Source organism: Carettochelys insculpta, chromosome 23 (genome assembly GCF_033958435.1).
Source record: "Carettochelys insculpta isolate YL-2023 chromosome 23, ASM3395843v1, whole genome shotgun sequence".
NCBI lineage: Eukaryota > Metazoa > Chordata > Testudines > Carettochelyidae > Carettochelys > Carettochelys insculpta.
Window position 1 is genome coordinate 16,571,860 of NC_134159.1, and position 16,054 is coordinate 16,587,913.

The 16,054-nt window shown below is 47.5% G+C and overlaps 1 protein-coding gene across 7 annotated transcripts in view; it reads left to right on the top strand.

The window, feature by feature from the left end:
- MIB2 (MIB E3 ubiquitin protein ligase 2) overlaps positions 1 to 16,054 on the top strand; it is a 112,507-nt gene that overhangs the window by 72,071 nt on the left and 24,382 nt on the right. For 6 of the 7 annotated variants that reach the window (XM_074975555.1, XM_074975551.1, XM_074975550.1 and 3 more), the window contains 6 exons: positions 2,991 to 3,185; positions 4,783 to 4,925; positions 5,869 to 5,976; positions 9,862 to 9,966; positions 11,097 to 11,259; positions 12,594 to 12,727. In XM_074975555.1, coding sequence (XP_074831656.1) covers positions 2,991 to 3,185; positions 4,783 to 4,925; positions 5,869 to 5,976; positions 9,862 to 9,966; positions 11,097 to 11,259; positions 12,594 to 12,727 — 848 coding nt within the window. Of the gene's footprint in view, positions 1 to 618; positions 770 to 2,990; positions 3,186 to 4,782; positions 4,926 to 5,868; positions 5,977 to 9,861; positions 9,967 to 11,096; positions 11,260 to 12,593; positions 12,728 to 16,054 lie in introns of those variants that run through there. The other variant, XM_074975556.1, reaches the window with a different exon arrangement.

Genomic DNA, 16,054 nt, shown 5'->3' on the forward strand with positions numbered 1-16,054 from the left:
CTGGAGAAGGAGGAGCAGTTACTTACCCTCCCCAGCCTTTTGCTCTCCTGCTGATGGTTGTCTTGGTCCAGCTGCAGAACTTACATATTTTTGCTCCCTGAGAGCCAAGTCCTGCATGCCAAGGAGGAGATGGCATTTGTGCTGATCTCCTGGAAGGTGATTGATCTGCACATGGACTCCTCTGCTCCATGCTTGTCCACAGTGGCCTGCATACAGAAGTCCTGTATATTTTCTATGAGATAGTCCCTGTGCCAAGGACCCTGGTCTAACTAGGCCAGATAGACTGGAATTGGCAGCAGAGGGTTGCCTTCCCTGTTTTACAGAGCAGGAGCAGAGGCACAGAGACCTGAGGGGACTTGCCCAGGTTCAGTGGGGGAGTCTGTGGCCAAGCTGGAAATTAACCCCTGAGTTTTAAGAATCAAGTGCTGCATCCCTTTGTTCAGTGAGACCTTGATCCACAGCCTGCCACTGGTGTATTTAATTGCCTCTCACTCTTCACTTGCAGCCCAGAATGCTGGCTTCTGTGTGCTGCACCATCTCTCTGCTGGCTGAGAGCAAACTGCTGTGCAAGGCGCTGGCCCTGCTCAACAGAGAGGCATGTGGACGAGATGTCGCATCCCTTCTGGGCTGACTTTTTTTGCAGTGACTGCAAAAGTCTCTCTTGGCAGATGAAGACTGACTAGCTGCCCTCTAGCTAGGGGTCTCCTCATCTTAAACGCTCTCTCAGGCTTGACTGAAGGTTGCATCCTGCAGACACTGTTGATGACTGGTATGAATTGCATTTAGGAGCAGGTCTGTCGGTATGAGTCACATGCAGAGCTGTTTGCTATTCCTAGGGGAAGATTTGTTTTCAGAGACAATGCAGGGGAGCTGGGCACTCCATTCCCATTCGTACTTGGTGGAAGCTGGGCGTCCCAGTCTTATTTTTGTCCTGAAAATCTCCCTCTTAATCAGTGATGGAGTGGACTGGGAAAGTCCCCGAAGCCATTTTTCTTCTTTCACATTACACAGTTGGCTCTTGTTACCAACGTGTCATAAATGCAAAAGGCAGCACGGCTCATCTGAGGCTCTCCAAGAGCTTTGTAAACAATCGTAGCCTCAGAACTGACCCCATGATTCCATTTTAGAAAGTGATAAACTGAGGCCAAAAATTTGCTCAAAGTTGTACTGTGTGGCAGTAGCAGATCTGGGAACAAAACCCATGAATTGACTCCCCACCGCTTGATAGAACCACTAGCCCCTACTGCCTCTTGAGAATGTTTTCTGTAAGAAGAGCACAAATAATAGCCTGATTTCAGGAACTTGTTCACATGTTTCCATCTCCACACCTATAGGGAAGAGGATGCTGAAACAAAGCTTGCCGTTATCTGCTTGTCTCATGAATGGTAGGAGAGGGCAAGAGCACTGGGTAGGAATTGAAAGAACTGGTATGTTTCGACCTGGCCGCAGTATGGTGCCTTCGCATCATTCATTGCTTATCTAGACAGTATTTCTATGGGTCAGATGATGAGCTTTTGTGGGGCAGACCCCCTTCTTCAGATCTGGAGATATCAGCAGTCATGTAGCACTTTAAAGACTAACAAAAGAGTTTATTAGATGATGAGCTTCCGTGGGGCAGACCCACGTCTCCAGATCTGAAGAAGTGAGTCTGCTCCATGAAAGCTCATCAACTGATAAACTGTTTTGTTAGCCTTTAAAGCACTACGTGATTGTTTGCTTTGTTAGAATACAGACTAACACAGCTACTTCTTTGTTACTAGGAGTCAGAGAAGTGGCTTTTTAAAGGATCCTCTAATAGAATGTGGCTTTTGCCCATCCATGCTTGTGCGTGGCAGTCCTGACCAGCATTGACTGAGGCTTATGTAATCATTCTTTGAGCCAGCTGAGACTGGGAAGCTCATTTTCCCTAATTAACAGTAAAGTTGCGCTCACACGGCGCCCTTTGCAGCTTGAACTCAGATTGCAAAGCCTCAAGGTGGACGAACGTAAAGGTGCCAGGATACTTGTAAATTCTCCTAATTCCCCCTCCTTTCCCAAAAGAAGGGGTAGATGGGGAGGGGAAGGGTGTCTACTACATGCAACCAGCAGGATGCCCACAAGCAAGGAGTTGGTCTTTGCATTGGTTTTGTAGAGTCAGCCTGTTGTCTTGCAGAAAGAAATCCTACCCAATCCCTCACATGCAGAAAACTCCCTGCCACAGTCTCTCCCTCCTTCCTCACCCCCAGGTGGTGGCTTTGTGCCCACTGTTCTGCGGCATCATATTATTGGAGGACTGACAAGTGCATTAATTTGCTTTGGCCCCACTTTCTCTCTCTTTTTATTTATTCAGAGTTAAAATGCCACAGAAAACATACTCTTTAAAATAACGAGGCTGAAAACCAAAGCCTTAGTTGTTTGGAATCCTTTAAGAATATGCCATGGTACGCTTTTTCCATAACTTAGAGGTCTTGGCCCCCATGTCCAGGCTAAATACATTCTGCTGACATAAGTCCCTCTACAGATCCAGAACTAAACCCAAAATCCATTCTTAAGATGAGCTTTAACAACCCAATGCCAATCTCCCATCCATTCTCACTGGGCTAGTGTGAGAGATTCTGGTAACTATTTCTCAAGAAAGATGCTCACATGTCTTGACCTAAACTAACAAATAGGGAGAGATGTAGTCTGAATATAGAATTGAGGGCTAGAAACATCCAATTATTGCTGCAAAAGTGATTCCTGTTGTAGCCTTGAACAGATCACAGAGGCTTTTTTTTTGCCTGTTTTCTTATCCATAAAATAGAGAAACTAGTTATTGCCCTTCACAGTGAATCAATTAACTAACATCTCCAGAGGACCATAGACGTTATTAGTCACTGTTGCTCTGGTTTTGTCATCCATCCTCTCATCAGACAATGAACACAGTTCAGTGGCGGGTGAATGTCTGTGTATTAAGGCTCCATGGGAGTGTGGTTCCTATTTAGTTAGTTCCTATTTTTGTTTTCTATCAGGTGGTGAAGGTAAAACCGGGAAAGTGGTGGATATTCGTGGCTGGGATGTGGAGACTGGCCGAAGCGTGGCCAGTGTCACGTGGTCCGACGGCACAACGAATGTTTACCGTGTTGGTCACAAGGGGAAGGTGGACTTGAAATGCATTGTGGAAGCATCTGGGGGCTTTTACTACAAAGAGCATCTCCCGAGACTCGGTACGTGGCATGCTGACTTAGATACGTGTTGTAACACAGTGTTCTGGTCAAACGTTCCTGAGCACGTCTCACCAAAGCCCACCCTGATTTGGCAGAGATGATTGAACAGCTGGAAGCATACAGTTCCCACGTGACACGTGCCATTTAAACAATAACAGGGGTCGAAAAGTTAGGGTTAGTTGGGTACGTAGTCCCCAAGCTAAGTTCCTTGCAAGCTGCAAAGCCAGTCAGGTACCTATTTAGCACTACTCAGCCCAGCTAGGGTGAAAAAAATCAATTTAAGGAACCAAACTCCAGCTACAAGAATTGTATAGTTGGGAGTTGACGTATCTTTAATTGATTTTTTGGCACCAGCTGCCCCTGCAGGAGGTCGATGGGAGAAGCTTGCAACTGACATCAATACTGAGGTTGATAGCGGTGACCTGATTGTTCGATGAAGCCTGGCCCCACTAGGCGCACCACATCAAACCCAGGAAGATCAACCACCAGCACATTGATCTTCTGGTAGTATAGATGTGCCCTCCGTAAGTCCACAAGTCAAGCATGGCAGGAACCTGTGGCAGCTGGGAGAGAGCCAACCCACCCCCATCCCTCAACTTTAACCTAACTCACCCTCCAACCAGCTGTGGCTGGGATGTCCCGTCCCTACCTGGGAAGACCGGAATGTTGCCTTGGTGACAGGTGATGTCAAGTTTGACACTTTGCCTCAGCCCGTCTCGACTTCTAAGGTTCTAGGGAAATGAATGAAGGAATTAACACAGAAGAAGGTCTGGAGCCTCAGAGCTTTCCCCAGGACCACTGAGGTACATTTAATCCAGGCATTCAGAGCTCAATCCTGCTCCCTTTGAAGTCAATGGAAAGGTTACCACTGGCTTTGCTGGGGGTAGGATCGTAAGAGCATAACAAGAATGGCCACACTGGGTCAGACCAAGGTCCATTAGCCCAGTATCATGTCTTCTGACAATGGCCAGTGCCAGATGCCCCGGAGGGAGTGACCAGAACAGGTAATCATCAAAGTGATCCCTCTTCTGTCCTCCATTTCCAGCCTCTGACGAGCAGAGGCCAGGGACACCATTCCTACCCCTCCTGACTAAGAGCTGTCCATCAGGCTGTGGTCCAAGCATCAGGGAATGAAAGGGCTGGGTAGGGAGTCCATCTTGGCAGCAAACACAAGTGAGATGTGCATTCACAAGATCTGCTCTTCTCTTTGGAGGGGTCTAGTCTTCAACCAGCCCATATCTGCCAAGGAGCAGGTGGGGGAGATGTTAATCTGGTATCACTGGGGGCACCTCTTTTGCATAGCTTCCTTTTTTACTGTGAGGGACCAATATGCCCTTGCAAGAGCTGCCCTCTCTGTGGCTTGTAATATCATCCAGTGTTGTCCAAATGCTGTCCAATTGGTTCATAAAAATAGTCCCATAGACTGCTATCCCTTGTGTGCACGTCCACGTGCGCCTAAGGAAAACGAGCAGGACTTTCTCCCGTAATGGCATCCCAGTCGCCATCTGGGACATCCTTCATTGAGACAGGAGCAGCAAATGCAAAGGTTTTACTCTGTGTGTGGGGTGGCGGGTGGTGGGGGTGTTCTTCTGTTCAGGAAAGCCTGCTGAGCTGCAGAGGAAGGAAAGCACAGAGAGGCACCCCTTCCAGCACGGGGACAAAGTGAGATGCCTGCTGGACATTGACATCTTACGAGAGATGCAAGAGGGCCATGGTGGCTGGAACCCTAAAATGGCTGAGGTACGGTTCTTTGTGCTCACTGCTGCCGTTAGAGAAATAACTGGTCACTGTGGCCAAAGAATTCCCAGAAACTGGGTGTGTGTAACCTAGGTCATCTCTTCTAAATATATAGTACAGCACTAGTGCCAGAACGCTGGAGTCAGATGATGATAGTTAGTTGTCTATAAATCTGTATTGCAAGATCTTTCCCGTGCCTCATCCGTGGATGCTAAGCGCTTGATCCAAAGCCTGGAAGTCCCTGCGGAAGCTTCTGTTGATTTGCAGTGAGCAATGGGTCAGGTCCTTGAGGGCAGGACTCCATTCCCTCCTCAGCTCTGCTGTAATGTGCATTAGGGCAAGTGACGGTTATGTGCAGTTCCCCACGTAAGACGTATTGTTATATGTGGCTGAGATTTCCCTAGCCATATGCTCCTCCTGGCACTAAGCTGGTTCTTTTAATCTTTGCTCTTGGAGCAGTAACCAATCTACTGTCATCTGTTGTGCTCTAAAGAAGTTCAGACAGTAGATTCAGGCAGTGGGGCCAACAACTACTGTGAGCTCTCGGGCAAGATATGGGGTGGGGGACTCTGTGTCTCTGGAAGGAGTGGAGCAGGGACAGCCCATCCCCAATGCTGCCCAGGTTGTGGTACATTCCCCACCCCATCCAGCTGTCAGAGCCACGCGGAGCACCCAACGTGCAGCTCAGGCATTCTGGGAATTCCAGGTGAGCCAGCGCTCCAGCTGCCGCCACAGTAGCAGTGGCCAGGAGCGCTGGGCCCCTTTGAACGTCCTAAGAAGGATTTTCCTTCGGTCATGGAGAAGCATTGGCAGCAATACTCGCATGAGAATTGGGCTGGAGACAATAGCTAATTTTAGGCAGTTTTTTGTTCCCTGGAGAGCCTGTCTGCCTGCCTCTCCCTAAAGCAATGGGAATTATTTCTTTCTCCTCTTTCCATATTTAAAGTTCATTGGCCAGACAGGGACCGTGCACAGAATCACTGACCGAGGGGATGTCCGAGTCCAGTTCAACAGTGAAACCCGTTGGACTTTCCACCCCGGAGCGCTGACAAAGGTGAGTGCTAATGTGTGAAACTGGGAAGAACAGCTGTCTGCAGAATGACAATGACGGTGGTCCTCTAGGATGTGACATAATTAGTCTTGGATAAGTGCCAAAAGAATGCTGCTAGACTGGAGAGAGTAGGGGCAGATTTAATTTCTTTTCAATTCTCGAAGCTAAGAATGGATATTGCAATGCACTAAATCCTTGATTTCTAGCTCTAGAGGCTTGTGAGGCCTTTAGAAGCAGTGGAAGCTGGTAGTCAGAAGGATGTGATATTTTTTTTTAATGCCCAGCTTCTCTAGAAGGATACTACCTATGCCTCCCTCATGCATGTGAGCATCAGGTTGGTTTTTTCTCCTTTGCAATGTGACTCTTTAAACCACCTGCACAGATTTTTCCAACAAAAAACATTGTGGATGAAAGGAATACAATTAATATGAGGGTTGCATTTACTTAAATAATTTGGACTCTGACAGTAACTAACCTGAAAAGTCATTAAGAGGCAAAAATCTCGTAACTAGAGCCTGCTCCTATAGGAGCTAATGGGAGCCAAACTTCTGATGCCAGTTGTCCCCATTAGGCCTTTAATGGCTTAAAATGTAGGTCTTGTCTACACTTACCAGGAGATCCACGCTGTGGAGATCAATCTCCTGGGGGTCAATTTTGCGAGTCTAGTGAACACCCTCTAAATCAAACATTGACTGCTCCCATTGACTCTGGTACGGGCCAAGAATAAACAATAGGGGGAGTCCATGGGCGAGTTTCTTCTGTCAACTCCTCACAGCATGGACACCATGGTAATGAGATCTAAGGTACCTCTGTTCAAGCTACATTAGTCATGTGGCTGGAGCTGTGTATCTCTCCCAGTCACATGTGGTGAGCACCTTCTCTTTGCTGCTTCACATTTGCCCTTACAGTTGATTGGCAAAAAACAGGTGGGGAATTGGATATGAGTGTGGGCGGCGGGTGTGTCATGTTCAGTTTTGTTTTTAAAGGCCTAGAAAGGTTTTGGTCTGGGTCCAGCTTGTGTCAGAACTTAAAATCTCTTCTGCCCTTGGGTGACTCTGGCAACTGGGCAGTTAGTGAACTGATGTGGAAAAGAGAAAGCTGACCGATTTGGGGTGGGGAAGGGAATTCTAGTTAGAATATTTCAAGCCTTGGCTGGGAAGGCCAGTTGTTGGTTTGTTTTTATATTTAACTCCAATGTCCAGTTAAAGTTTTAGACAAAGTGTATCGCTCCTTCCAGCCCTTTCAGTCAAAGTATATTCACAATAAACCATACTCGGAGGCAACCAAAATCCTAGAACAGAATCATAGGCTCCTAGGGCTGGAAGGGACCTCAGGAGGTCATCTAGTCCAGCCCCCTGCCCAAAGCAGGATCAACCCCAACCAAACCATCCCAGCCAGGACTTTGTCAAGCTGGGACTTTAAAACCTCTAGGTAGGGATGAAGATTTCATCACCTCTCTGGGTACTGCATTCCAGTGTGTCACCACCCTCCTAGTGAAATAAGCACCAGAAAAGACCAGATATGATATGGCAGATAGTTGTAAAAAAAAGTCAAGCAGGAAATAAATAAACCCAATTTCAAGGAGACCCTCTGTAGCTCACCTTTAAACCTTACCTTTTTCCATGATCCATCCATCTGTCCATTTTCTCATCAGTAATTTCCCCCTCTGCCTTGTTTTGTTTTGGTCTTATTTGGGGTCAACGGCTGATTATATTAAATCCTGTTGCGTAACTCCCTGCTCCTTGCATGGCCGCTTTGACTTCAGTGGGGATGTTGCTTGAGGAAGGGCCTATCAAGGGCACATCAGGTTTTTTGCAATCTGCTCATTAGCCTGTTGGGTATGAGGCCAGTGGATGTTTTTTATCAGTGTGTGTGAAGTGTAGCTGTATAGCACAACCCTGTGTTTGACTGATTTCTAATCACGAGGTCTGGGGGCCCCTATCCACGAAGTTGATTAATCACAGACCGAAGTGCTTTCCTTGAATCGAGATTTGAGTGAGCAGTGAGGGGGAATTTCCTGCTCACATGAGTTCTTTATTTAAAACTCACTTGCTAATGCTGCTCTGGTGCCCCTTTTTGTGTCGGTTTCTTTGACCCTCTTTGTGATAAGAGTTTTTCTGGCATCCTTGTCTCCCAGGAGATGCTTTCAGAGTCGTGTGCCTGAGAAGTGGCATTGATTTGATATTTGCTTGCATTAGTGCTGCTTCCAGGCACTTCCAATCAGGAAACAAGAGCAATGCCATGTGGTGTGTTCAGTCAGGTGCACCTAATCAGTAACTCTGATATCTGGGTACTTTCTCTAGGACCAACTTGTTGCCTTTCCTAGGCCGGACCACTGCCTATGCTGCTATCACAGCATGCAGGCCTCTGCTGTGAACAAATCAGGACACTGAGCCTTTATTCATGGGGAAAGGAGCAGTAGCCGCTCTGAAGTGCATCTCCGTTTCCTGAGCTGCTGCAGTTATTGAACTCTCTGTTCATCCCTTGTAGCAATCTGCTCCTTAGGAATCCAAGGTCCCTTTGTGGGTCTGAGTAGTGGGGAGCTGGTGTAAGCAGACAGGACCCAGGGATGGCTATTGGGGTTTTTTCTTTTTAATTAAAATTAACCCCCTTCCAGATGCGCAAACAGCCCAGGAGAAGCTGCTGAGCCTAACCCGAATGAGGGTCTGTATGAACTGGGTGTCCCAGGGTGGCCACCTGCTTTCTTGCACTTGTCTGAGTGCCACGCAGGCATGTTAACCTCTTGCTCATCCTCCGCAATTCCTTCTGGTCCTCGTCATCTTCAGCCCCTTCTCTCTTCCCCAAACAGTTGCTGTGCCTTTGTGTCTAGTCTAGGCTGCTGGTCTTAGCACCTCCTGGTTTCATCAGTAAGTCCTGACCCTTAGTAAGCACCTGATAAATTGTAAGAGGCCCTTTCCTTCCTCTTGCTTTCTTGGCTTTGCACACTTCTTTGCCACATTCTTGGGTTGCTTCTGGCTTTCCTTTCCGTCTGCACCTGAACTCAGATAGACACAAGTCTTTTATGTCCTGAACGGAAATTGCATCTTGGGACATGGATGGGTTTAAACGTAAACTTAGGTGTGTGGGTGTTGGGCATAGAGGGGCAAATTGCTCCCTTCCCACAGAGCAGGAGTGAGCAAATTTTACGCCAGGCCCAAAATTTCATCCCTGCAATGAGAAGGGTTCTCTCCTCCTCCCCTCCAACCTGTCTGATTTAATCCAAACCAATGGAAATTTTGGTTATGTTCATATGGGGAGGGAACCTTTTGGCACATGTATAAGCAAATCAGTCTGTAGAATGTAAAAACTTATTAATCGGTATATCAATGTGAAACACAGACATAAAAACAATAACCGATTTCAGTGCTTTTAATGAGATGGATGGGCCTGACTCCCAGCAGCCGATCGTGCTGTGCCTGCCCTTATGAAATTTTAAGCCCTCCCTCCTGAGGGGGTCTGCCCTCGGCTTTGCACACCCCTCCCATAAAGCAAGAGTGCCTACCTCAGGAAGGAAATGGGTGATATTTGACTTCTCGTTTCTGGTGGGAGTAGCAAGCAGTTATCTCCAGAATCAGTATTAATTATGTTGCTGACACTGAGTGCTGCATCAGGCAAGGAAAGGGAGCTGCCTGGGGGTGTTCTCTGTGCAAACTGATATTCATGCACAGAAAGTCATTTGTGGGTGGCTGCAAAAGCAAATTTTGCTGCCCCCAAACCATTTGCTGTGCTTAAACCTGCATGTGGCCTTTTTAAAACAACACGATCGATGATTTTGCAAAGGTTAGTGCTTGACGGGATTGGTTTTGGGCTGGGATTTTGCTTTTTTTTATGCCTTTTTTGTTTGTTTGTTTCATCCCCTAAAAGCATATGACTTTCTTTTTCTTTTAGCTCAACACCTTTTGGGTTGGTGATGTTGTCCGTGTGATAGATGATATGGAAACAGTGAAGCGGTTCCAAGCTGGTCATGGGGAGTGGACAGATGAAATGGCACCTGTGAGTGCACTCCCGTTCCACGACAATCTAGTAACTTGCTATTGCTAATCCAGGGTGGGCAAACGATGGCCCGTGGGCTGCGTCTGGCCCATCGGCCCTTTGCATCTGGCCCTCAGCCTCCCACCGAGGAGCGCGGTCAGGGGTTGCCCTGCGCTGCCTGGTGTTCCAACCAGGAAGCAGGGTCAGAGGTTTGCCCTGGTTGGAACCCTGATGGTGGCACAAGGGTGCCCATTTTTCTGGGGCTGCCCAATTGGAGGGTGACCTCATGCACACTCCTTTTGGCCCAGTGGCAAATCCACCACTGGGAGGTTGGGCCAATCAGCATTTGTGGCCTGACCTACAGTTTGCCTATTCCATTGTGACCCTCAGGTCAAAAAATTTGCCCACCCCATTCTAATCCATTTTAAAAAGGTAGCGTCTGGCTATGCCAGCCTCTTTGCTCCTCAGCAACCCCTGCTGGCCAGTGCATGGAGACCCAAGGGCGTGCTAATGGATCTCAGAAAGAATGTTGCTTAGTGTATCTGGTCATCAGCCACGTGGCTCCACAGCAGCATTTGGAAAATAGGGGTGAATGGGAGCAGGCGGCAGCACCTACCAAGGGCAGCGGTTGCCAGGGAGTTAAAATTTAATTTTAAAGCAAACAGCTTTAATGTCTCCCTCTGTTTGTTCACTGATTCTCAAGGGTTAAGGACAAGCCATTGCACATGGGGAAACTCTCTCCTCTGGTCAAATTCCTGGGGCTAAAGAGCAGAGTGCAGGGTGCTCCAAAAGCAGCAAAATGCCAGCTTTGTCTGCCTTTTGTGGTTCCATAAGCCAGGATTGATTGTTTCACTGGCTTCCTCTCCAGATGTTTGCATTGCATCGTGGAGAACCTCTTTCCCCAGTACATGAAGACAGCATCAGTTTTGTATACAAATAGATAAGAAGCTGTTGAGAACACTTATGTATCCTTGAAGTGGGAGTTGCCATCTGTAGTGTCTCACTGATTGCATCTTTTCACATGCTAGCAGTGCTGCCTGGGAATCCACCCTTAGGAGCACCACCACCATTTTGAAAAGCAGGAAATGTGTTGCTTTCTTTTAAAAAACAAAACAAAAAACAAAAAAACAAACCCTCTCTTCCCATTGCAGGCACTAGGGCACATTGGAAAGGTGATCAAGGTGTTCGGGGATGGAGACTTAAGAGTGTGTGTTGGAGGGCAGTCCTGGACCTTTAACCCAGCTTGTCTCACAGCCTACCAGAGAGATGAGGATGCAAACCTCATGACAACAGAGAACACCAAGGAATCCAAAAGTGAGCGAGCAAGGAAAGAGATGTGATCCAGTTTGGGCCAGGGCTGAAAAATAATCCCCTATTTCCTTAGCATAATAGTAGAATTCCCCTTAAGAATTCCTTAGACTTTAACTAACTCACTAATCGCTACATCATCCTTCTCCAAGCAGAGTCCCAAAAATCCATTTTAACCAAACTGGGAGAGCACTGCTGGCTGCAAAGTCAAGCCACAGGATTGGGAGTTAGGACTCCTGGGATCTTTTTCTGGCTCCGCTGTAGGCTTGCTATTTTGGCAATGGGTAAATGGCATAACCTCAGTATGCCTCAGTTTCCCAGTCCATAGCATGGGTGTAACAATGCTTTCCTACTTTGCAGGGAGTGGGAAGGTTTAATTCATTGATGGTTTTTAATGTGTCATCAGATCCTTCCATGTAAGGTGCTGTGGAGGCACAGAAGATTAGTAGGCCCAGCTTGTGTGGGTTTCAGAATTGGAGCTTTGGTTTTTGTACAGTAGGGTCTCAATGTTTGTGAACCTAAGGTTTGCAAATTCAATCATTCTCAAGCATCCCTGAGCGTCCGCTTCCCCTAGGGCACTGAGTGCAGGCAGCTGCCACTGCTCCTGGGGCTCTGGGCAGGAGTGCCAGCAGCTAGGGCTGCCATATTTGCAAAATTCAACATTGGCGGGGGTTCTCAACACAGAACCCCTGCAAATGTTGAGACCCTACTGTATTTTGTTCTGCTAATCTATTCAAAAAGCTTCTCTAGCCTGGCTCAATGTTTGAGGGGACAAAAGGGTTGGGTGGGAAAGGGGAAGATTTGTTAATCTGTTTTGCAGTATAGATCAGCCCTAAATCACTTACCCAAACAAAGTTAGTGTGAAAGAAGATCTTGAGTGAAGATTTTGGCTTTGTGTAGGAATGTGATTTAAATCCTGTTGGACTTTGGAGGGAGTGCAAGTCTAGATCCAAATTCTGTGACTTAGTCCTCTCTCCAATGTAACCCCCATCAGACACCAGGGAAGTGCATTAAGCAAAAATCAAATCGGGAACCCTGTGGACAGGATTTTCCTTTGGGGCACGAGCCTTTGCGGTCTCCTTTCCTTCTGCCGGTAATTCCCATTCCTGTAATTGCTTGCCCAGATGTAAAGACCTTAGGTGGGGTCTTCTGTGGGTGTTGCACCTGGAATCTCTGGAGTTAGAAGTATCTCCTCTGCTGATTGGCTTAAAGGACGATGCCAGTTAGCTGAAGGTAACAAAGAAAGAGGTTTGCAAAGCTTTTTATATGGACCAGTCGCTGGGGCTGTGTGGTTTCTCACACACGTGCTCATTGCCGCTGTGTTTCTCATTCCCACACAGGCACTTTGATCTCCATCCTAGAGAAACTGCTGTCCCAGAAGACAGAGTCAGATCATCCCGGGCGCTTGGTCACTGAGGCAGCACACGGCAATGCTGCTAAAGTCGAGGACCTGGTTCAGAAATACCCAGACAAGGCAAGTCTCAGAGAAACTCTCCCTGGTCAAGGCGTCTTTTATTGTCGAAGTGTGAAGCAGATGGGGAGATGGGGCTGCTAAACCTACTGTAAGGAAGTAACAACTAGTGACTTGTTTTGCTTTAACTGATAATTAATGCTGAAAGTTAAATTTGAATATCTATATAGTCTCCAAGTTACTTGAGTAAAACTGCAGCTGCTTTCACTTCTGGATACCAGGGTACAATCAAGATGTGACCTGGCCACGTGTACTTTTCCAGAGGGACACTGGTGACCCGCACTTAAGTACATGCCCCGCAGCAGCTGACCTTTTACTCAAATAACTTTTTGGGTACTTTTTCCACTTCAGACTGTGGGGCTGAGTCCACACTGCACATGAGAGAAGCCCTGGCGTAGTAAAAACTCCAGTGCATAGCAGCCAAGCCCCTAAGCTTCCTTGGGAGCCTAAATCCTGGCAGTTGTAGAGCTTGCCTCGGCTGCCCCTTGCAGGACTATGGGACTCCAGCATGCAGAATTTCCCTGTCTTACTGCAGCTGGAGAGGACGCGCTTTCCAATGATGAGAGCAGGGGACTGGGCATTGATAGATGAGTTGCTATGGTATCTTAGGCATCTTTAGTGGGCCTCAATTTCCTCCCCTGCCCAGCAGGGGGTCCCTAAACTGAACCCTTCACCCAGGGATGGGGAGGTTGAAGTGTGAGAGTTGCATTCAGGCATTATCACAGAAACTCATCAGGATAACAGCCATGTCATAGCAGGGCACTTTTGCACAGGTTAAGTATGAGCAGGGAGCCTGACTGATCTAGCATGGGAAAGCTCCCTTGTGCTCTGAAGTCTGTTTATCCTAACAGACCCATCAGTGTGAATACGGCTGTCTCCTTTCCTGTATCCACTCTTTCACATTCACATAGGCAGCCTGATTTCTAACAGCCACCAACATGTCTTTCAGTGGCAGACCTGCTTCACATGAATCTCCCACCAGCCAGGCAACATGGCTGGAGGTGCAGACCCTGGCAGCCTGCTATGTTCTGGTGGGTTGGAATTCAGTAGAGATCAGATCTGGTGGGATCAGACCGCTGGCTCCAATCCCAGAATATATCACATTAACTCAGAAGGCATTGTACTGGGGCAGCCTGGTCTAGCACAGGGGTCAGCAACCAAAACAGCAAGAAGAGCCATTTTTTCCCCAAATCGGTAAAACGCTCAATAATTCAAGAGCCACAATGCATGTGAACACGAGATGGCCTTTAATAAATAACATCAAACCAGACTTTCTGTAACCCCTATTGTCAGAACAGTGCACGCACAATGATTTGTGGTGCAATCCATGTTTACTGCAGGACATTCACAAACTTTTTATATATTCTATTTCCTCACCCTTTATATGTGTGTTTGTACCACTGTCTTCCTGACTTTCATTCATGAACCTTCTCTCCCCCCTGGAGGACACTGGGGGGAGTTATCCAACATCTCGAGATCCCATATAATTTGCTATTTAGATATGCGTTGTTCATTTTTGGGCTTTTAGGTGTTCACTGTTTATTGAAAATTATCAGGTGGGTTTGTCTTATTTTATTTTGCAATTATAGCATTGGGAGCCACAAAGGAGTCCTTAAAGAGCTGCACACGGCTCCAGAGTTACAGGTTATAGACCTGTGGTCTAGGGGTTAGAGCACTGGACTGGGAAGTCCTGGGTTCTAGTCTGACCTCAATCACCTTACCAAGGCTCTTCATTTCTCAGTGTCCCCATTGTGAGGTGTCAGGGCTAATCCCCACTCTAACACACTTTGGCTACGTCTACACGTGAAGCCTACATCGAAGTAGCTTATTTCAATGAATAGGCTATTTTGATGAATAACGTCTACACGTCCTCCAGGGCTGGCAACGTCGATGTTCAACTTTGACGTTGCGCAGCACCACATCGAAATAGGTGCTGCGAGGGAACGTCTACACGCCAAAGTAGCACACATCGAAATAAGAGTGCCAGGCACAGCTGCAGACAGAGTCACAGGGCGGACTCAACAGCAAGCCGCTCCCTTAAAGGGCCCCTCCCAGACACAGTTGCACTAAACAACACAAGATCCACAGAGCCGACAACTGGTTGCAGACCCTGTGCCTGCAGCATGGATCCCCAGCTGCAGCAGCAGCAGCCAGAAGCCCTGGGCTAAGGGCTGCTGCCCACGGAGACCATAGAGCCCCGCAGGGGCTGGAGAGAGAGCGTCTCTCAACCCCTCAGCTGATGGCCGCCATGGCGGACCCCACTATTTCGAAGTTGCGGGACGCGCAATGACTACACGGTCCCTACTTCGACGTTGAACGTCGAAGTAGGGCGCTATTCCAATCCCCTCATGAGGTTAGCGACTTCGATGTCTCGCCGCCTAACGTTGAAGTTAACTTCGAAATAGCGCCCGACGCGTGTAGCCGTGACGGGCGCTATTTCGAAGTTAGTGCCGCTACTTTGAAGTAGCGTGCACGTGTAGACACGGCTTTTGAGTGCAGAAGGTGGAGGCCCATGGGAGACCTTAAAAATACCTTGCCTTTAAGGGCTCTGCTTTAAAAGCATCCCAAAGTCACACGTTCCCTGACCCTGAAAGATAGCTGCCACCACACAAGTGAGGGTGGGGAAAAGAACAACTTTTAAAACTCTGGAAGACACACTTGGGATGTCTCCCTCTGGGCAACCCCAAGGTCTTCTCTGTCCCTTAGGAGAACACTTGAAAGCAAAAGAAAGAAATTAAGCTGCAGTCTGATAGCTGACCTTTCAGTCTTGGGCATGGATATACACAGACACACTAGGGCACACGAATCAAATCACTGCTTTAAAAAAATAATTTATTACCAAACAGAAGATTAAAATATACCAAGAAAGTGCTAAAGCACAGAGAATTATTTCCCTGGGATTCAGTTGAGAAGTTAGTATGCAGTGGGATACATTAGCCAGCCTGAGAAGCCCCCCACCAAACCCAAAATTAATAAATAGCCAGATTGCTTCTAACTAATCTTTTCCTTTCTGCTTACATATCTGCACACCCACATTGCCTTGTGGCCTGGACATTTACTGGATTCATTAAGCATATTCAGGATTAAAACACCATGGTGGTCTTTCTGCTCCAGCCAGGCAAAAAAGATCCCCCTAGAGTTTGCAGCTGAGTAGTCTATGGAGCCACCTATTCAGACACTGGCAGATGGCCCAAGGTCCTAGCTATTGCATTAAAAGCTGCAGGTCTCTGCACGAGTAAAGGCATCTGTCCTCAAATGCCCTTGCAGACCAGAGCTGTGAGTAGAGAGCCAAAGGAGGAAGAGTGTACTGATCCCCAGGGCAGTATAGGA